Here is a 23,050-nt window from a genome sequence, read left to right on the forward strand (position 1 = left end):
TGGGAAGACATATCCTGGAACTTTACGGCCCAGCTGAAAAAACTTCAAGCCCAAAAAGCTGAGCTACTGTCAGAAAATCCTCTCACTTCAGTGAAACGTTTCCATTGGAGCTTATAGCATCATGCCTGTAACACTACAGGCAGAAACCCATTGCTTCACAAAGCGCTACTGGACTTTTGTTAGGGCTTCTTTTTCTGACCATATTCTGAACTTCATCAAAGCTGTCATGCATGGACAAGTACCTTACTTCTCACCAAGCTTTTCAGGATTACAATGATCATGTAAGTATTGGATTTACTGTTCTGTATTATCTTTGTGCTCTCTGTTCTACAGAAATTAAATGAAGCCAGAATAGATAAGTTCTCATAGGGTAAATTGCAACAGATTCCATACATCAGCAGTTATTCCCTAGGTATACACCATGCTATAAATTCAAGGTAACCTGAGCTAGTTTATCTTTAAATGAAAGAGGAACAGTCTGACTGGCTTTCCTGAGGAGTACAAACATGGAACAGGAACAGTTATCTTGGAAAAAGTGCCACACTAAGTTCACATCCTTATTTACTCACTCACCAGGCATCACTTTTGGGTTTTCATATCCTAAAGCAGAATTTAGGATGCACACACTAGAGCAGGCATTTGGTTGTGTACTCACTTTCAGCCAGTAATCAGTCTTTAGATAAAACAGATTAGACCTCAAGTTAAAAGGCAAAATACAGCAACTAGGCATGACAGTGAGGAAAAATAAATCAGAAAATGAGAAGTACCAGTAACAAAGACTCCAAAGCTTCTCCTGAGTAGGGTAGGAAACTTTATATCACATTTTCTAAACATTTAAGTTCTTCAGCACATAATTATTCCAAGACAGCTTCTCTGTCATGGGTGCCCTCTCTCCACCATCCCAGAGTTCTTCCAAGCACCATTCTGAGTCACATGCATACACCAAAAAAAGGAACTCAGACTGTCTATTTAACTGAAATGTTAGAGAATTATTAAAAGGCTGAGTTAGATAACTTCATTTCCAGACAAGACCACTTGCCATAAACCCAACCAGGGTAAGAGGCAATAGCTGTAGGGAAAGGGAATGAGCAAGTATGGCTGAGTTAGCTCAAAGAGGGGATGCTCCTGGGAAGGGAGGAAACCAAGCATGCCCCTGCAGACCTGCCCAGTGGTTAGGACACTTCTTTCCCCCCCGGTCATTTGTGTTGCCCTTCTCAAGCTTTTGGACAGATGAGGACAGCCCTATACTAGAGGACACGAGGCAACAAAAGAAAACCTGCAATAATACAGCATTCAAAGGCCTTTGATTGCCCACTGTACACATGAAATAGGCTCTTTGCCTCCCTAGGCAAAAACAACTGACTGCTAGGACTGTTACTAGGCAATAATACAATAGCATAGAAGACATTATCACGTTAGACACTGAAGAGGTTTAGAAATGCTTGCCATTTGTTTCAATCTCAGTGTAAATGGTGAGTGTTGGGGGGTGGTTGAAGCTTCATTTTCTACGGAAGCCAAGACACACACCCAGACTCTTGCCTTTTCCTTCACCTCAGACCCACAGGAGGCTCAACAGAGACTAGCTGCATCTTGCCAGTAAAATTCAGCATTTTAAAACTGAGCACCATTTAACAGAGAGACAGTAATCTCAAAAAGCTTTTAGATTTCTTACTGCAGGATTAAAAGTAAGATGAAGCTCACACAAGGGAGGGCTACTCTGCTTGCAAACTTTTACATATCTACAGAACCCCAACCCTATACAAGACAGACTTTATGAATGCCCAAATACTGGACAGACTTCACTTGGAGCATCCCTTCCCTCAGGCTACTAAGTCATCAGCCATAAAACACAAATTCACAGGCTTCCTCACAGTGTTTGGGGAAACAAAATGTTAAAATTCAACTCAAAGATACACTATTGGGCTGAAAGAGCCCGCTTTGATGCTTTTATTTGTAGCATTTTCAAATTGTGACATAGCCTCTTACCCAGACTTTATCTTCCTATTGCAGAGAGGTCAGATTCTTTATTACTTATTTTTAATTATGTTTAATACACTTCTAGTAGTGAGCCAGATCCTCCTTTCTAATTAGGTCTAGCAATTAATAACTGAAATTGAACTGATGATGATACAGTTCTGCTAAACAAATAACTGAAGCTGGAATAAGAGTTAAGTGTTTCCATAAATTAGTGCTGACATCAACAGCAGCTTATTCTGAACTATACGTATAAAGTAATTATATGAGTTAAAAACAATTAAAAGTATTTCTCATTTATTTGGCTGCTCCTCATACTCAAGAAACTGGTCCCTCAAACTGTTGACCCTGCTCGTCACCAAAGCTGGGACTTATTAAGCAACCGACTAACCTTAGAGGATTTTCTTCGGCTTCTTCTTGTCCAAACCACCACTAGTTTATCTGGCTGCCTGTTGAAGATAAGGAAGAAACAGCTTAATTTACAATATGATCCATATGTAAACAGTTTATATTAAAACTCTTGCAACACATAATGACATCCTTAGCGGATCATTATCTCTTAGAAATAGCTCATCTAAAAACCACTCTCTGCATCAGTCATTTAACAGGAAAAATAACATGTATTTATAGAAAAAGGCTGTCCTCCAGTCTGGACACTAATGTCATCATTCTCTTCCTGCTCTCCTTGCCTGTGGACATCTCCCCAGAGCCAGCAGCACACCCAAGCAGAAACTCATTCATGGGGCAGAGAACAGGATCCAGCCTCTTTAAAGATATGTTGGAAGCAAGCCGGTACCCAAAATAAACATCAGTGCAAATGAGAGCTTGAATTTCTATGCAGACACATTGAAAAGGTACTGCTAATTAGCAAAGAAAACAGGCAATTTCATTTCTTCATCCCCAAAGGATTATTTTTTTTTACTTGAATACTTCAAGGATCAAGTCTTACATTATGCCTCAAAATCTCCTTGGATGACTATAGATGGATAAATCAGCACTTCCTCTAACAACTCATAAGGACAAACCTGCAGAAACTCAGTGGCTCTCCAAGCAATTATTTATTTAGTAATTGTAACGAAGGTAGATAGAAACCCCAATAAAGGGCACTTCCAGCACAAATTATTTTCCCTTTAACTGTCTGAGGATTTATTTCTTGGTTAATAGTTAAAGCCCTGTTACTTCTACCTTACTAGTTTTACAACTGTCTCTGATTTTTGATATTGATCTAACTTCCAGGCGGGTTTTTTTTCTTTTTTTGACCATGATACACTTCCCATCTTATGACTACACTTCTGGTCTCACTTCAGACCCATGAACCCTCTCTTCCGGAGACTCCTGACCCTCCATTTCGGATTCATTTTCTGGCTGATGACCCAAATTCCATCAAGAAGCCTGACTGCAAATCCAGTCAGGCTTCTTGATAGAATCTCCACTTAGAAGTACTAAACCTGCAACTCTGCCTGGGGAAAAAAAATGCTGATAAGATTTTCGTGTTAAATATATACATATATTTATAAATGGGGGAGGGGATATGGATGGTACTGAGAAAAAGTCAAGATACAATGTGCTCAAACCATATTAACAAATGCATCCAAAATAAAATCCACACAAGTATTCTAAATAAAAAAAGCAGTGTTCACAGTGCTATCCTCATATTTCATCACAGGGAGACTATTTGCTTCATAACTAACTTTTCAAATGAAAACCCAACTGGTTTAACAGTCATTTTAAGCACTGAAGTGCTGGCCACCTTCCCATGCATCACCCATGACTTAAACACCAACAGAACTAAAGTTCTTCTGAACCACAGAGTTAAAGGTCGGTCCTGTGAAGAAAATGAAAACAGAAGCTTTTATTTGCTATTCTGTAGTGCTCCTTTCTCCTTTAATATATCCCTTCATTTCCATGTTGGAAAAATAATAATAAATTGAAAGTGAGATCATCTACTGCATTTTAAGCTGTGTAAATTCACTCTTACAGCTTGTGTAGGTGACCTAAACCATAGACTGGCTCTACTTGTGGTTCCTCCTGCAAAACCTTGCTTGGCAAATGAGGTCATGGTGGTGTACTTCGAAAGCTTTTTGCTCACTTGGTATTGGGTGCATTAGGTTCTCATCTGTTGGCATACACCCCTACTCACTTTGCTGGGAACTGTTCGTGCCACTGGGAAAAAAAAAAAACACCCCCAAGCAATTTCCTTGAAGCAAAGCAATCCAAACTCATGCCTGTGATAAACAATTTTTCTGGAGGGATTTCACTTTGTACTTTAAAGCTGACTCATTTCAGAAACTAGCTTGTGAACCAGATTTAATTTAACCTTGACTCATTCAATCCTAAACTTGCCTCTGAGAGAAAAGAAAAATAATGCCAAAAGCAGGGGAAGGTGGAGGAGAGAAGGAAAAAGAAAGAAGTTAAAAGAAGTTGAATTCCTGCAGTACCAGTGGCCACACTGAAGTCAACCCTCCCTCCAAGAGTGGGGCTCTGTGCTCCAGGAGTCAGACAAATGCTCAGGTGTACAGGAACACCAGCTATCAGAAACATGTAAGAGATAAAAATACATTCTTGATGGTATACTTAGTAGTTCATGAAAATATTGAATTCCAACACATGGATTTCAAGAGTAAATTTCCACAAGCTTTCATCAGAAGAGCACTCAGGTCTCCAGAGATCCCATGAGGGAGGCTAAGAAGGATTCTACGCAGCTCTTTCCTTTCCTGCAGCTTCAGCAACAGTGATGGCACTTTATCACTCTAGATCTGTTTTGATCTTGTCTTACTTATCTTGGCATCAGAAGTATTTTTTTGTTACAATGGCAGTGGACCTAACCTTCCACATTCTTCCCAGGGGAGAAACATGTCATAAGCAGGAAGAGTGAAGCAGCACACCCAGCTCCATATGGTGCCAACCTCTAAACCAGGAGGCCAACCCCAATGGACGTGGCCCAAGGACAGTTACACACAATGTTTGTGCAAACAAACAGGCCAAGAGCAGCAAGACACCAGAGCAAAGCAAGGAAAGAGGAGTCAGCGCCAAAGTGGGTCAATTCAAAGCAGGAATGAATCCACATGTGCATTCCTGCAATGCAGATACTTTTTAGTTACAGGGTACTCTCGAAGAGACCCGTAGCTATGCCAGATGTTTAAAAACGAAAGAGAGTGAAGAGGCTATATGTAAATAAAAAGGGTTATTTTGTAAACTAAGTAGCATGAAACAATTCGTCAAGGGTTATCATGCCTCAATACAGAAATCCTTCCAAGTCTGGACAGAGAAATAAGGAAAACCAGAGATGGGCAGTAAAACATAAAAGCTGTCTGCTATGATACTGGTATGCACATGTCCCACATTGGTAGCTGACCTTACATTTAATTCAAATTCTTTAATTTAAACTGTGCTATTGCTTGCTCAGAAACAGCTGGTGCTTCAACACACCAGTGGGAGCTGCATCTGCATCACATACACACACAGTTATCACCAAGCCTGGATTTATTTCCCAATTTTGAAGAACTCCCCCTCTGCCAGGGATATAAAGAAATACACTAACATGAAAAAGCCAACCAGAGTCTCAACTCTGCCTGAGAAGACCAAACCACGAGCAGCACTTGCTCCCCTAGGCTCTTTGCACCAGTATATTTATTTTGTTAAGTACTAAGTATATGCTGCTCCTTCAGCTTCAAGTACAAGAGAAGTTCACATCCAGAGGTACTTTGCCAAAACAAAACAAGGAAGGTCATCACAACATGGAGGCAGAAAAATTAGCAAAATGGAAAGGGGAGAAATGAGAAAAGTAGTAAATATCCCAAAGGATGAGCTCCCCCACTAAGTACCACATGCTTAACTGAAACAAATCAGAAAGAACAGCAGGTTCTTAAGGGATTTTCTTCAAGAAAGTCACAAATGCAACAACTTAAAATATCTCCACAGAACTGTTTTACAAATGAAGAGCAACCTTCCGCAATCTGTTCCTTGCTCTTTTATGCCAAAAGACTTCTAGAACAAAAAGCCCAGCTCATATTTTAACCAGCATTCAAGGTTATTAGCGATGCCTCAGTTCTAGGAAATGGCCAAAACCACATAATGCAGTTTGCTCATTTGAAGCATTTCAGTAACATTTCTTACTTCAGGCTCTTCTCCTCCTTCAATGTCATAAACCTGGGCTGCTCATTAACCAGTAACAAAAGCAAATAAAAACACTTCTGCAGAATCAGGCTGAAGATCAGGTTTAGTATCCTTTATGTTTACTTTTTAAGCTCAGAAATCATTCCAAATACAAAATCCACAATGGTGCAAGCTGAACAAACACTAATGATCAGCTATGAAATAAAATAAGCTAAAATTCATTTCCTGTGCTGCACAACCAACATTTCTCATTTCTTTAAAGCCATCAAAGACTTTTAGATAGTCACTTCTTCAGTAGTCAGGATGTTTAAGGTAAGGAACTGCTAACCCTAGGAGAATGGGGCTGGGGAAAGAACTGGGTTTTAGCTGAAGAACTACATCTCCATGCTGAGTAATTGCTTCAATCTATACAATTCAACACCACCAACCTCTCAGTGGGAGTACTTAACGCTGTACTGGAAGCTGACACAATCTCCTTGGTGGTGCTTTACACTTCACCCTATGCCAGTATGCAGCGTTGCCAAGGGAGGAGTAGGCACTGGGAGGGGGAGCTGCAGAAAGCCACCAGCACTGGGGCATCAGCCACTACCACCATGAAAGGCAATACATGGGAAGTACTGAAAGATCCAGCTCGGACCTAAAATATCGTATTTTATAAAGCTTATCATAAATTTGTATTTGCAATTTACTCATTTTTATGTGGTTCACAAGAAACTATTCCTGAAGAAAGGCAATTTATAGGAGTAAACTTATTTTATTCTTTATAAGTGAAACCTAATCAGCAAAGCAGCAGGGAAGATTATGATTTCAGAGTTTGTAGCTCAAAAAAAGAGCTTCATCACTGCCCTGCACACTAACTAACTAAAATAAGAATTAAAATACAGGTGAGTAAAACATTTATAATTCAAAACCATGCCTGCTTTTCCTGTCAGATGGTAGCCATGATTCTGGGATCTTCAGTCCTCCCACTGAAACAATTGATTTAAAAAAAAAAGAAAAATAAAAAGAGTGATAAAATACTAGAATCAGACTTTCAATATCCACAGTTCTTAAATAACGTAATAAAAACATTCCACAAACTGGGAAAAAAAAAAACCAACTATGTAATCTGATCTTTACCTTAAATGTCACAAATTTTGCCAATTGAAAAGGACATTGTGCAAGATTCAAGGTCTTCTGAGGTTTGCTTTGATCATTCCAGGAAATATTTGGCACAATCTTTTGATTACAGAACTCTCCAAAGATCATTTGTGAAAGAAGGACATAAAAGCTACCAGTCTCTCCTGTTAGCTCTCATTTTGTAAACCTTTCAGCACAAGCAGGTAACATTAACCAGGACCTATTTGTCCACCAAAGTTACTCTTTGATAACCAGAAAAAGCCTGTAAAAGAGTTACATTTAGACTCTATTGTTGAAAAGAATTTCAAATGCACTTAATTATGGCCACTGCAGCCAACAGCAAGACCAACTACTAACAAGCTTTTGGTGAGAGAAAACAGGTAACGGTATTTGTTTGCGACAAGGTATCATTAAATTCAATAACACTGAATAATATTTCAATGCCTGTAACACACATGGTACCTTTTTTGTTAACACACATGGTACCTTTTTTGTTTGAACATGGACACGCTACAGTCTGCTTATTTGTCTGCATATTTGTTTTGGCATCAAATTGCTCAAGTGTTGGGTTTTGTCTTATCCTCCTTCCCTCCCTTTTTTTTAAATTCAGTTGAGCTTGTTTTATCCTTGCTGTGTTTGATTTGAGCTGCATTAACCACTACAGGCTGCTAGATTACTTTTGTGAGGCAAGCTTAAAAGAGTATAATTATCAAGAGAAGCAGCAGGGTTAGCACAATAGCATGCAGATGCACCTATTGAAGGATAAAAATAATTACTTGAGCACTAATGTCAAAGTACATCTGATAAGATTTTTTTTCTAATAACCTTTTGTCCCCTCTGCATTGTGCACACCAGCATGACATGCAAGGCTGTCATTAGGAACCAATCCCCACCAGCACACAGCTTTCTCCATGACTGCTGGAATGCTATCAAGGCTCTCTGCTGGTCTCTTAGAAATAAATGTGATCACTTCTATGCCACCATTCATTTGGGATGAATATTACTTTTCCTCATTTTACATAAAAAAAAAACTCTTTGCAGTGAAACCCTGCTCTGGGACCTATTACCATTAGCCAAGGAATTAACCAAGCAACAGCCTTTTGCATGCCTTTTACTAAATTTTTTTCTATCTGAATTTCCTGTTGGTCATGATCACTGAAATTCCACAGCTGCCTACAAATCTGGGAAGTTCAGTTAAGTCACCGCCGATGCTTTAAACAGGCCCAGGGACACTGGTAAGAATGATGTCATGTGTTGATGCATTTGCCAAATGAGCCCTCTTGCTGAGCAAAGGTACAGCATTGACTGCAAAAGCCAGAAACACCAAGAAAATAAAACACCATGCAGACAGAACACATCTGAGCTAATTATAAGATGAAGCACATTAAGAGATAAAGATCTGCATTTCAGAAAGGGACTTGGGGAATTCTTTCCCACCCCCCCTTTAACTTGCACAGTGGAAGTTAAGGGTATTCAAAACACTCTGCACCCAGACATCATTCAACATAGTTGTACAAGATGCCAAGTCACATCCACCACAAAATTAAGGCAGGATGGCTGACGTGTTCACCTGGCCTAGCCTGTCTGCTCCCACTTCACAGCAGACTCCCACATCAGGCCTGCGAACAGACTTCTGAATCACCTCACAGTGTTACCACGCCAGACTGCCTGAGTCAAAACAGCTCTCTCCCAACCTAACTCATGCAGAATATGCATCAAGCCCCTAAACTGAAACAAAGCTTGCTCTTCCCTCACTGCAACCATCCAGTAGTCACTGCAAGGCTGGGAAATTTCAACAGAGAAATCACTAAAGCAGGCACAGCAGGAGGACACCACAGCTGAGACCGCTCCACTTCCACATCTTTCCGCGTCTGCTTTCTAGTAGGACCAGGGAAATAATAACCCCCCTGTACTCGGCACTGATAAGGCCTCACCTCAAATCCTGTGCTCAGTTCTGGGCCCCTCACTACAAGAAAGACATTGAGGTGCTGGAGCAGGGCCAGAGAAAGGCAACAGAGCTGGTAAAGGGTCTGGAGCACAAGTGTGATGAGGAAGACCCAAGGGAACTGGGGGATTTAAGTCTGGAGAAGAGGAGGCTTGGGGGGGGGGGGGCTTACTGCTCTCTACAACTACATGAAAGGAGGATGGAGCCAGGAGGTGGCTGGTCTGTTTTCCCAAGTAACAAGTGATAGGACAAGAGGCAATGGCCTCAAGCTGCATCAGGGAAGGTTTAGATTGGATATTATAAAAAATGTCTTCAGAAAGAGGGTCGTCAGGCATTGGAACAGGCTGCCCAGGGCAGCTGTGGAGTCACCATCCCTGGAAGTGTTCAACAACCTTGTAGATGAGGCCCTTCGTGACATGGTTTAGTGGTGGACTTGGCAGTCCTAGGGTAATGGTTGGACTTCATGATCTTAAAGGTCTTTTCCAACCTAGTTTATTCTCCTAAATTTCTTCGCACCAGAGGTCTCCATATTTTTTCGAGACTACCCAAGCTGCTGAAAGGGAAGGATTTTCCTTGTGAGCTGAATTTTAGGGGGGGTTAATACATTTGCAGCTAAAACAAACTGGCCTCTACAAGACTTATGTCTTGAGATTATGCTTTGCTTTTCAAAAGAAGCCCTAGTCTGATTTTGGTTGGTTTACACAAAAAGGGACATAGCAAGATACTATTACTCTTTTACAAGTGCAGTCAGATCCACTGAATCTGCACAGCATCTGTTTGCAAGGCTGAGCATGGAATGTGTAGTATGTACTACTGATGACTTGGTTTTCTTAAGACAAACACAAATGAAGTTTGCAGAATGAGCTGGATTAAAGAAAGCCCAAGTTCATCCATAATTTAGAACAAGTGACAAGGACAGATTCAACTTCATTTTACAAGGAGTTATTGCAGTACAGAATCCTAAGCAAAACAAACTCAAAAGGACTACCTAGCAAAATATTTTCTTAAAGCTTTCTGCAACAGAATTTTATATTGCAGAATACACAAACTGACTTCAGTCTTCAGAAACTGTGCTCTTTAACATCCTTTTGGCAGTAACAGGCGAATGCTTTGACTAGTCCCTGATTTCTTTGTTACACCCAGCTGTCCTCCATGTAGAAGCTTTCTTTGCCTGATCGAATTTAGCCTTGCTTGTCTCAAGGAGGGGTTAAGAGTACTGCACTAGAAGGACCAAGTGGATCTCTTATCTCCCCTATAATCATAGACACTCCCTTTAAGCAGACATTTATTGCAGCAATGCTTAGTCCACACATTTACCCTAGATATCCTACCACATCAGAGCTTAGAAACACCTCCCAGTATGCCATAACAAACAATGCCTATAGAAAATAGGAGCTGCTGAACAGCATCTAAAAGCTTGCTTGTATAATACCATTTTCCCAGTCAAGTAAGTTCAGAGCATTAGACCACCACTAACTGCACATTTTTGTGCCTGGCTAGTGGGGGCTAAAGCTAACTGCCAGGGAGGAGTACAGGCTAACAAAGCCATTCAGACAAACCATAAGTGGAAAGAGTGGAGCATGTTGCTTCATAGCGGAAAGTTCACAGGAGGCTACCATGAGTCAGGTCTTTCTCAGATGCCCGATTTTCCTTTTTATGTTCTTTTATTTTTCCCCAGAACATTTGATCTTCTACATTTTAACAATAATGAACTAATGGGTTTTTTTAGAAGCTTTAAGTTTAGAGGTTGGCTTTACATTTAGAGGTTGTAGGTTGCTTTTCCCAAGCAGCCCATGGCAAGAGCAGGCACCCCACAAACCTGCTTGAACAGTCCGCTCAGTCCCAACCCACAGTGAACTCACTATGCTGATCCTCTTCCCTGCAGAGCTGAGGCCTGACTACTGCCAAGTGAATAAACACAAACCAGTCAGAAATCAAACTCATTTGCACCTTGGACTTAACAGTGTATTTGAAAGCTGGTTTAAGTGAAGTGCTAGACCATCTCTCTGTTACGACAGATGTGCTGAATGAAGACCTTCACGCACCTAGGCTCCACATCCCACACTTCCTTAAGAGGACACAGGATCAGTGCTATCTCCCCCTCTCCATGTAAAACAATAAACCAGATCAGTAATAAAAACCAGAGAAACACACTTTTAGTAAATTTGATCAAGGAAACTAGGAATTTTGAGTTCAAGTTCCAGCTCCTGTCCTCATGAACTATACAGCCGTCAGAAAATTTTAAGGCAGACACTGAGCAGCACCACCAACCCTCCCTTTGATTTTAGTCATGTTCCATGACCTACTTATACCTCTATCTAGAGATCAAAGATAATCTCTGTACAACAATGTATGTGCATTACTGAGGATACCTTAAACTACTGCATTATCCTTTCTTATTTTGAAGCACTACAAGTGTAAATGTTAGATGCATTCTCACAATAAAAAGTGCAAAAAAGCATGACTAAAATAAAACTCTGACGAATGCTGCCTGAAACGTAGCTTCAACCCGTCAAGAAATAAATTCCCATATTAAACAAGATATTCCTGTACTAAAAATATGCAAGAGGCTTCTTACAGAATCATAAAATGGTTAGGGTTGGAAAGAACCGTAAGATCATCTAGTTCCAATCCACTGGCACACCATCGTCAGTTTTAATCAGATCCCACTGCAAAACAGATCCTATTACATTTTGCATAATTATTTTTTCCAAACAGCATTTAAACAGAAGGCAGTTCTGGTTTTCAATCTGGGAACAGGAGAGAAAAAAAATATTTTTCTACAATTCTTAAAGAACAGAACAAAAGTCTGCATCTTTCACCAAAACCACAGTGTTGGGAAATGGAACTATTAACAACAGAATTTTCCTCCTCCAATTTGGCTAAAATAGACTTAAGAAATTCTGCATAGCCTACTATAAGCAATTAAAGGAGAGAATGATCTTTGCTGTTCTTACTGCCTGGGCAAGTTACACACACATCAGATTCAAGAACAAAGGTTTTGACTTCTGTTCCACAGAGACTCCAATATCCACATTAGGACATGGGTCATAGAATAGTTAGGGTTGGAAAGGACCTTAAGATCATCAAGCTCCAGCCCCCCTGCCTTGGGCAGGGACACCTCACACTAAACCATCTCACCCAAGGCTCTGTCCAACCTGGCCTTGAACACCACCAGGGATGGAGCATTCACAACTTCCCTGGGCAACCCATTCCAGTGCCTCACCACCCTCACAGTAAAGAATTTCCTCCTTATATTCAATCTAAACTTCCCCTGTTAAGTTTTAACCCGTTACCCCTTGTCCTATCATTACAGTCCCTAATGAAGCCTTAGAAGCGTGTTAATGCCTCCAACATCCTCCTCTCTTTGCAATCCACGCACTCAACCTGAAGAAAATTACAGTTCAGCATGGTCAGGAGTAGGAGAATCTGGTGTTGTGTATCTTCCAAAGCTCCCAAACCAGCAGCAGCAGGGTTTTCTTCTCAGCCCTGATTCTGGCATCTCCTTGGCTGTTTGACCAACCACAGGATTATGAACCACCTGCTTTCAGCAAAGCACGTGCTTACCAGGAGGCACACTCCTTCAACAGCTAGAGCACTAAGGGAAGTAACACACCTTTCTGCCATCCTTCAGAGGCACAAAGCTAGAAGATTTTACCAACTGCAGTACCTCACCAGCTATTGGAAATCAAAGCATCAAAATGGCAGAGAAACAAGGAAACCTTGCATTTAAACTTGAGTCCCAAAGTCACACACTTGCACACTAAGCAAAACAAAAAACTCCAGAGCCTCTACAGACCTTGTCCTCTCCAAGCTTAATGAGACCATGAAAAAATACAAAACATGAGAACAAGCCAACACAGAATCATAGAATGGTTAGGATTAGAAACAACTTAAAATCATCAAGTTCCAACCCCCCTGCCATGGGCAGGAACACCTCACAACAGACATGGCACCCAAGGCTCTGTCCAGCCTGGCCTTGAACACTGCCAGGGATGGAGCATTTAAATTTTGCAGCAGTAAGCTATATGTGGATAGCTTTCAAAACTAAAGCTATGATTTTCTTGCATGTTAAGAAATAAAAACGTTAATTACCAGAGTTACAGAATTTTTGCATGTGGCTTCTAAGAAGATGGCACAGGCCATTAGAAACTGCCACTATCATTTCCCATGGGAAGCCTCATTTCATGTGAGTGGCCTTTTGAGAGCTGCTTTAAGATAGAGGTATGACCATAAGAAGTGAAATTATTTGATCAGTATTTACAGCTAAATAACTGTTCCAAAGACTGCAAAATTAGAACAACTCCTCCTCTTCCTGCTCAATCTGTTTAAGTTGTTACACTGATTCCAAGCTGCCTCCCAAAACAGAAGTTAACGTTTCTGATTACAGAAGTCAATCTCTAAAGGAACACCATTTACTTCTATTAACAGATCACCAATTCTTCCCCTAGAATCATATGTCCAAAAGTCTAAACATTTGTATCATTTTTAGGAAGTTAAATTGACCTAGCCTTTTAGTTAACGCACTCAAAAGCTCACCCCTGGCTCAGATCCAGCAGCAAGTATTGGCTAAGAAAAACTGCATGTTAACTCATGGATACTCAAGAGACCAAGTAAAACCTCCTGCCAGCACTAGTGGCTGGATATGGTAAACAAAAGAGCAAAAAAAATTCCTAACTGAAAGACTTTTCTATTTTGAAATGTAAAAAAAATGATCCTTAACCTTTGAAAAATTGGAAAGTATTTTGAAAATACAAAACTTCCTAATTTGCAGATAAAATTAATAAAACATTCCTATTTCAAGGTCAAAAAAACTCTAAAAACATCAACAACTAAGGACCAAAACAGATTTTGCCAATAACTCCTATTTGTAAGATGTCCAACAGGAATCTGAATGAGACTGTAACTAATTATTTCAAGATCATCTAAGCTGGCAACTAATAGAATATGTAATGACTGTTTTAAAGCAAGTGTTTCAACTAAAAAGCAACTATACAGAGCCTACAGTATAACTGAATTCATGCTGATGTCAAAAATGCACAAAGAAATTGCATCTTTCAGCCAGACAGGGTTATTTGTTTGTTTGTGGGTTGGTTTGGGTTTGGTTGGTTGGTTTTTTTATTAATCTTCCTATATGGTATTTTTCTGTTATAACCTGATCTAGTTTCGCACAAGTCACACATTCCTACAAACAGTGCCCTCCGAGCTAGGCCAGCCCTTTGGATCCCTGCAGAAGAAACTAAGACCAGTGTCCCTCACACTTTTTTCAGTACACTGAGCTGTACCTACTCTCCTTCGAAAAGCTCTTACAGCTGGCCACTAACATTCAATGGGAGGACACTCCTCAAGGTCCTTTGCATCCCCAGGATTCTCTGAGATAAATTGTTAAAAATGAACACTGCCCTCTCCTGCTTATGCTCCCAACAAAGACGTATAGACACCCCCAGTATTAAATGTTTCAGTGTCTTAAGTTGAGAGCTTTTACTACCCATCACACACCAGGTTTGTAGCTGGAGACTAAACCTGATCACTACATTGGCTACTATGCTGCCCTCTCCCTTTTTTCTGTGCTGTCATGGTTGGTATTTTATATCAGCTTAAAACAGACAGTACTCATACCCACTCCATCCTATAGTGAAATGCTTGATGCTGTTTTAGCCTGATGGCTACGTTAGTTAGCCAATGGCTCTTAGCATGGGGTAGTTGTAAAGTAACATCTGCAGCCACAGAAGAGACTCCTGGATGCTGTCCAGATTTTTTATTAAGTGGATTTGATGTCTTGCAGGCTGAATTCCAGTCTTGTACCATTAAATGAGGCAAAAGGATAACGAGACAGAGTCCCTCTATCCCATAGAGCACACAGCTTAAAAGATTAAGTAATTTTGTCTCACCCTAGATTTCAATTTTACTTTAATTTAAAAAATTTTTATCTGTAAACACAAATGTGTCTGGTGCAAAAGGCTGTTCTCCTTGGAAGCAGAGAGGTGAACAAAAAGGGAAGCTAGGTTGGCTCCTGGAACAAAACACACTCTTAATCTTGCAAAGTGCTGAGAGCCATTCACTCAAACAGAAAGACTCTCAAACTTAACTGCAACACCTCATTGTGCCAAGTGAAGAACCATGCCCTTACAGCAAAAGGCAAAAACATCCTACCAGAATAAGTGCTGCAGGATCTGGCACTAAATGAGGATAAACAGGAAGAAAAATTTTATCTTCAAGCTTTTAGAAAGGTATTACCGTAAAACAGAGAAGTTACTGTTAATGATTAAATTTCAAATTGGAGTTTCAATACATTTGCCTAATTAGGGCCAAAGAAGCCCAATTAATAAAATCCACCCTGCAAACTAACCAACAAGGGAATGAGAATCAATTTTTGCTGTGCAGAGTTCATAGAGAGCACTGAGGGGGAAAACCAGTTATGTGCAGAGTCATCAATGTGGACAATAGAGATGTGTGGGCACACAAACTCCTTGGTTTCTGCAAAATAAGACTTCTCACATATTTTAGCCCGTTTGACAGAAAATGCACTTTTCATCTTTAAAACAAAGGCGGCTCAAAAGTCGAAGCCTGCAGAATTTTAACATATTTACTTCTGGGGCATTCAGCTGGAACATCAGCCTCGGCAGGGCCAGCACTGCATGCACGTGCGCATATGCCCTTGCTACGGCAGCACGAGTGCTTCCCAACGATGGGCAGACCACAGAGGAACGCTCAGGAAAACGAGGGTCACCAGGCTGGTGCAGCGAAGAGCAAATCTCCTGAATGAGTGCATTCACAGGAGAGCTCAGCACAGCTTTATTTATGCGCTTCATACTTTAAGTCATGCTCTCCTTAACTTTTCCAGTTTCTGAGCATACACAAGAGCTTACACAAAACACTTATCTCAGCTTGATCTGTTAATTTAACCTTGTCTCTTGGGCTTTGACAGATGAGCACTGGCATATCTAGCTCTTGCTGTTTAACACATTCCCCGGCGCAGTACTGATGCCTTCCCAACTGCTTTTCTTTCCCCAAAGCTGTCCTCTGGAGGAACTGCAACTTCTGTCTCAGTTGGAGACGGGACCTGACCTGGATGAAGGCAACCTACCAGGTTAAATTCTTTAACCCCCTTCATTGTGGGAGAGCTCTTATTTCTCACTGCTCTGGCTAAAAAGCTAATGCTCCATTTTAACATATACAGAGTTTAGGTTGGTTTGTTCTGCAGACAGACAAGCAACATAGTACCAAATGAGGTGTGAATTTACTCATTCATTTCCATACAGTTAATGTTCAAAGATGCTCTGGGTCACTGAAACCCTCAAACTTCAAAGCCAATGAAAAATATTGTTTTGGAGAGAATTACGAAGTCAAAGTATAAACCAGAGCCAGACTTTTGGCTTTTGTAATGTCACCTCACACTGCTGGAACAATGCAAAGAAACCTTTAGGTTCCCCACAATGGGCAGGGCAGGATTCCCTCTGGCAGCTGCAGCTTCCATTCATGTACAGGTAGCACAACAGCCTCTACATCCACGCGGCTGGACATCCGTCCAGCCTCTGAGCTGCAAAACCCTTCCATAAAAACTTGCAGTAAATCCCAAGTGTCCAAGCCATGTCCAATGTGTGTAGCCTGTCCCCAGCAGGCACACACCACCAGCTTTCCCTGAGGCAAGCACACCAATGGGTGCAGCCCTCATTCCCAAGGGGCTGACAGCCCTCCAGCATCCCACAGATGAAGCATCAGCAACACGGTGGCAGAACATGGCAGAGCACGTTGGGCCAGGAGGGATCAAGTGTAGACTAGTTCTTGCATCGGACACTTCCTGCTTTACCTAACATGAATTCACCTCTCCAACTCAGAACTATTTGAAGACAGATGCAGGCTCCCTCTTCTCCTCAAGCCATACAACCCCTTCCCCCCTTTTCCCTCTCCTAAGGGATGGTCAGGAGTCATATGTGCCAAGGGACTTTACAGGTGGAATACCCAAAGGGAGAGGAAAAAAGTTAAAATAATCCAAACAAAGATGTCCATAAGGTAAAGGTGACACATGGCCAGCTTCATCACATAAATAGCAGCACCAGAGATAAAACAAGTACCTGCGTTTTACTTCTGGCTTAGAAGCATTTGATTTCTGTACAATTCTGGTCTTCAGGAATCATCAACAAACTAGGCCAGTAATTCTGAAACAGGCAGTGAAGGTTTGCTTCCCTCAAGAGAGTCTGAGTCAAGAGTTCAGTCTGTCTCTGACTAGACCTTGCATTTTAGCCTCAAACATTTCAAGTGTCTCATGAGCTACCCTATCTCTTTTTACACTGTAAGTCACAGGACAGATGCTCTGGAGCAACAAACACGCTGCATAGAATACTTGGCTTTTTTCTTTCTTTTTTTAAAGGTAGGAAATAACAGGTTACTTCTTCCCCATATTCACATTCTCCCTTCTACAAGCTTTATATTGTGGGACTGATTTAGCTTTTTCTTTCATATCATGTTCACTATCACCCGAAGTCCAAGCAGAAAATTAATCACAAAATAAATTCTGCAGCAGTGTAGAAAGAAAAAGATTAAAAATAAAAAATATAAAAAAAAAGGATCAGCAGGTCTAATCCAGCCAGTGTATGTACATATTGAAGTCAACAAGCTTAAGCAGAATATTCCAACAGCTCTGATTATAGTGCAGCAATGATAAGCCTATATCCTGCTGTGCAGTCACAGCTTTGTTGAAGTTGTAACCAAGCTCCATCCTACCACCATTATTCCCAGAGGTCTTCATAGAGCTTAACAAGTTCTCCTTCTTCAAGTAGTGCTATAGTTTCTACATCAGCACCTCTTTAAAAGCACTTTGGTTTCAGCTGTCAGACAGACCCGTCACAACCATTTGCAAGTGAATCTGACACAAACAGTGTAGGCCCCCTGAACTTTTCTACACTGGAGTAATCAACATGTAGGCTTTCAAGTGCAATTACATGCTTCAGGCATCCATCACCTCTCCTGAAGACAACCTTGGTCCTTATGGGTATTGTCATTTCCTAATACCACCACCACTGGATAAAATACTTTAGAAACACCAATCCAGAAAGGATGTACTTAGAGCCTAGTACAAATTACTTCCTTCCCCTCAATTGGGCATTTATCCATTACACATACTCTTAATTACACATCACTCGAAGGAAAATAAATAGAAAACTAACAAAAACCCCTCCCCATGACAAAAAGCTCGCTTAAGCTCCTCCATCAGTAACTGTAGATCAATGATTATGCAGTCACATCCCCTCCAGAATTTTTTTCCCATTTTCCTCCTGCACTCTGCTCCACCGGTCCTGCTCTACCTCAAATACAGTGCTCTGCAACAGTTTACTCTCTGACCCCATATGCCCAAATACCCTTGTAAATGACCCCATCATTAACATGATTCATACTGGTGGGCATGTGGGGAAGGAGGAAGGGGCATTTTTTATGTTTGTAGGGCATAACTTGCAGTTTGCCCCTCAATTATGCAGGGTCTTGCCACCATAAATCTACACTCACACAATTCTTATCAGTACAGAGGCTTTCTCATACCTTCTCCACAATTTCTCTGTATTCCAAGTTTCAGAGGTATAAAATGGGGATCATTTTTCTCTATCACACAGCAGTCTCATAAGACTGGATTAATAACAGAGCTGTGCAGCTGCAGAATTTTTGTGCAGAGAAATTGTCAGCACTGGATATTTATTTCTAAACCGTAAAGCATCTTCTTAGTTGTTTTATGCCAGTGCCACTGGAGAGCTGCTAGCTTCTGGCCTTTAACAGAAGACATAAATCCTACTTACAAGCAACTGTGGACATAAAACTGTAGGGAATTTGACAGAAGATAATTTGTGCACACAAATTAGGGAGTGATAGAAATGATGACTTGTCCACACAGTCACAAGGGAAGTTGAAAGGAAGCCGAGTGTGGAACCAGGGTTTTCTGACTCCTGTTCATTCTACAACTAGACTGCACTCTAGCAGAATGAGAAGCAAAAAGGACTTTATGTCCCCCTCCAAATCAAAAATACCTACATAGCTGCACAGAATGTATCAAATGTGTTCTGAACAAATGAAGATGCTAAAGCGACTAATACAGGATTCTTTATATAAGGAACAAAACTAACTAAAGCTTCACAAGCTTTTCTATTTTCAGTACTCAAAAAACTACTCCGCAGCTTCTGGCTACATCTGGGTACCAAGAGAGGAAGAGAAAACACCATGACTTCTTTGCTGTGACTGAGAACTTGCCTGGGGGTAGAAAAAAATTAAAACTCCCAGAGTCACACACGTACAAAATCAACTTCCCAGGTTCAAACACAGAAATCATGTTTTGATACCATAATTGGCTAAAAAAAAAAGCCTAAATTGTAAGTAGGTTCTTATCCTTCTACAACTATGTATAAATGTACCAAATAGTAAATGCATATAAGCACTCTTTCTGTGTATGCTGCATTATTTACAGAATCATCATAGAATGGTTTGGGTTGGAAAGGGCCTTAAGATCATCCCATTCCAACCCCCTGCCACAGGCAGGAACACCTAAGACCAGGTTGCTCCAAGTCCCATCCAACCTGGCCAGGAACACTGCCAGGGATGAGGAAGCCACAGCTTCTCTGGGCAACCAGTGCCAGGGCCTCACCACCCTCACTGCGAAGAATTTCTTCCCAATGTCTAATCTAGATCTACCCACTTTCAAGTTAAAGCCATTCCCCCCGTCCTGTCATCACACGTCCTTGTAAAAAGTCCCTCTCTGGATTTCCTGTTGGCCCCTTTAGGTACTGGAAGGTCTCCCTGGAGCCTTCTTTTCTCCAGGCTGAACAAGCCAAACTACCTCCATAGAAGACATGCTCCAACCCTTTGATCATCTTTGTAGCCTCCTCTGGACTTACTCCAAGAGATCCACATCCTGTTTATGTTGGGGACCCCAACATTTTCAAAGGTTTTCCTATCCTTTCCACATGAACCACCCAGACACCAGCATGTGACACCAACATGAAAATATGAAATACAAAGTATCACATACACAGATACAGTGAAGAAAATACAACATGGTGACAATATAAGAATGCAACAGGTTGATGAGATCAGGACATCAGTTTGAGTGAAATTACACTGAGGAAAGCCAGACACATACTACAGTTCTATTTACAAAGCTATAAATCTTCCTTTGCATTCAAAATGTTACAAAAGAACCCCTTTCAGAAGCACTCAGAGGTGTTTTTAGCATTGTATGGTATTAACAGACAGACTTTTTCCATCTGTGTCTTAAAGGTAGGAATATTTAAATAATGCAGGTTGTTTTCATTCAGCACAAAAAGAATCCCTGGAACACTTTAAATTTAGATTTCTCTTTTAACAATATGATTGTTACCATCACAGTCACTCAAAGAGAGGCAACATCATAATTAGCATTCACCAAGAGAAGAGGTAACCTCCCTCCTAAAATAGTTTCTGAAAGAACTGTGACTATTATGAATTAACAAAGTGAAGCATTTATATCTGTGTTGGAGTAAAACCTAATTTCAGTTTTATTCCCATCAGTGTTGGCTGAGCAAATGGTACCAAAGCCAGCACCTCTCCTGCCCTGCAACCTCTGACTGCTGGGTGTAGGGCTCAGACTTAGAATGTGAGTAACGATGGACTGCTTCTCCCTTAACACGACCAGAGGCACAATAACACATTTCAATTATCAAGGGTTGCTCAGGACAGTTTTTGTGACAACAAAACTACTTCAGTTTGGGAAGGTACTCCAAACTGGAATAGTTGCTCTGGAACATTCAAAAATACATATGCATTTTATTTTGCTACAGAAGCATTTATACTGTGTGTGCAGCTATTCCCACGAAAATGTCTCTAGATAATGTACTTCTGCACTGCTGTCTCCTGCCTATAAGGAAAGAATAAGTGCTGTGTGACTTGGACTGTATAGGCACAGTAAAACAGTGGGGCTGCTGCATATAGATGAGGTTCAAGTATATACATGTGCATATTGCTTGTTCAGCAAAATCAAGTCTGAAAGCTCAATGTGACACAGAAAGTTCCCATTTTAAAGTGAGCATATTGTGTCATCAGAATTCTACATGGCCTGGGTCAGCAAACATCTGTCTGAATGAAACAAAAATCTGATTACAGCTGAAAGGAAATGTATTCAATAGGAGAATAAAGGCCTGGGGTTTACTACAATGTTGAGGTTTTCAGTAACATGAAATACTGCACTGTTTCAAAGCTATGTAGTTTGATGGCTCAAGGTTGTAAGGAAAGTGAGACTCCTGGCCCTCCTCAGCCCACATGCTCCACAGCACATCTGGGAGTTACTCAGAGTAACCAAGGGTAGACAAGATTTGTCCCTTACTAACAACAGCCACTTTCTGCTACTCATAATCAGCATCCAGGCTTTCTCTCCTCTTAAGATGGTTCAATAACATACATTGCTTTTACTATGTATAGATAGAATCATAGAATCAACTAGGTTAGAACAGACCTTTAAGATAAACAAGTCCAACCTTCATGACTGCCAAGTCCACCACTAAACCATGTCACTAAGACCTTACAAAGACCTTCTCCAAATGATGTACATATTTTACTGCATGAAACTGGGCGCAAGCTCCTGTTCTCCTCTATTCTAAGGGCACTCTGTCCAGAGGCAGAAGGAGCCTTGGACCTTTGATGTAAACCTTGGGACATGTTGCATCTTGAACTACGTATTTGTACATACTGTGCACAGGTGCACAGACTTCTCTATCATGTGTTACCAGCTTGCAGAAATAGCTCCCTACTGCTTTTAACTTCTCCTTTGCTGCAAGGGATGTTCAGTGTAAGAAGAAGTTAAGACCCCAACTCTAAAACCCATGCTAACCAAAGAGATGACATCAGCAGAAATACAGGAAGGCTCCATGACTGTTCTCTGCAACAATTATTTTTACTTTGACATGGGTTGTTCATATTTAGGTCACTGGTTTTGTATTTCCAAACCGAGCAGGATCTGCCTTGTACACCCTGTACAGGCAGACCAGGAGACACTCAAACACGGAGAATAACCTCACGTTCTCCTCACAGCCCCTGTCCCACATCAGCTCATCTCACAGTCCATCCTTCCTCATTCCTGTGCAATGCTAAAATGCAACAAGCAAATATTGCACGTGAAAAGCGCAAGGCCAACCATTTTTAAAGCCTGCAAAGAACAAACTAACCCTGTAGAAGACCAGAGGCAAATCTCATGGAGTCTTCTCCGAGCTCACCTATGCACAACACAGAAGGCAGACGAGGGCAGGAAACCCACTCTGTGAGGCTAATAGGGCAGGAGGTTTCTGCTTCTCTGGGCCTTAATGGGGTTTTGTCAATCGTAAGAGATACTGACAGTTCTCACAACGAGGTGGACACAAACAACTTAGGGTAAACTGCAGTCTTCTTATAGTCAATAGTAGCTCAAGATAATTTTCTTTTTTAAAATTACAGTTTGCTGACTTCATCCTTAATTGCAAGGCGAGCAAGCACCCTGCTTTTAACAGCTGCTGCTAAAAGAGGAAGTATTTCTCCCTCTGCAATACACATACTACTTCCCTCAGAATAAAAATTAGCTGAAATAAATTTATTTACTGAAGTCAGCATTGTTTTTCCCTCTAGGAGGAAGCAGACTTTGTGCATTGTAAATACTTTACTAGGGTTCACGCCCGACAACAAGACTGAATCTACAGGCAAACAAATTCCATATTCCTGTTTCCTAGTTCAGAAATAGAAAAGGAGACAAGGGACTGTGCTGTCACCTGCAGTGGTTCTAAATCACATTAGCCACACTGCCAGCAGTACTGAAGTTAGTGATGACAGGTAAAATGAACATCAAGCTTCAGGACCAGGTAACTCACAAACTGAAAGCACAGGTAACACTCCTGGTTTTGCTGCCATTGTCCC

The 23,050-nt window shown here is 41.0% G+C and overlaps 1 protein-coding gene and 1 long non-coding RNA gene across 12 annotated transcripts in view; one reads left to right on the plus strand and one right to left on the minus strand.

Moving 5' to 3' along the window:
* The window catches only part of EHBP1 (EH domain binding protein 1), a 228,173-nt gene that overhangs the window by 192,598 nt on the left and 12,525 nt on the right, over window positions 1-23,050 (minus strand). For all 11 annotated transcript variants that reach the window (XM_062614292.1, XM_062614298.1, XM_062614297.1 and 8 more), the window contains one exon: window positions 2,366-2,423. In XM_062614292.1, the coding sequence (XP_062470276.1) occupies window positions 2,366-2,423 (58 nt within the window). The remainder of the gene's footprint in view (window positions 1-2,365; window positions 2,424-23,050) is intronic.
* On the plus strand, window positions 7,409-11,658 carry LOC134161462 (uncharacterized). Its single transcript, XR_009963990.1, has 3 exons — window positions 7,409-7,589; window positions 8,065-8,444; window positions 11,040-11,658. It is a non-coding gene; the product is annotated as an uncharacterized LOC134161462 (long non-coding RNA).

This window comes from Pezoporus occidentalis, unplaced genomic scaffold (genome assembly GCF_034315485.1).
Source record: "Pezoporus occidentalis ecotype Australia unplaced genomic scaffold, CSIRO_AGI_Poc_V1 ctg175, whole genome shotgun sequence".
Taxonomy (NCBI): domain Eukaryota; kingdom Metazoa; phylum Chordata; class Aves; order Psittaciformes; family Psittacidae; genus Pezoporus; species Pezoporus occidentalis.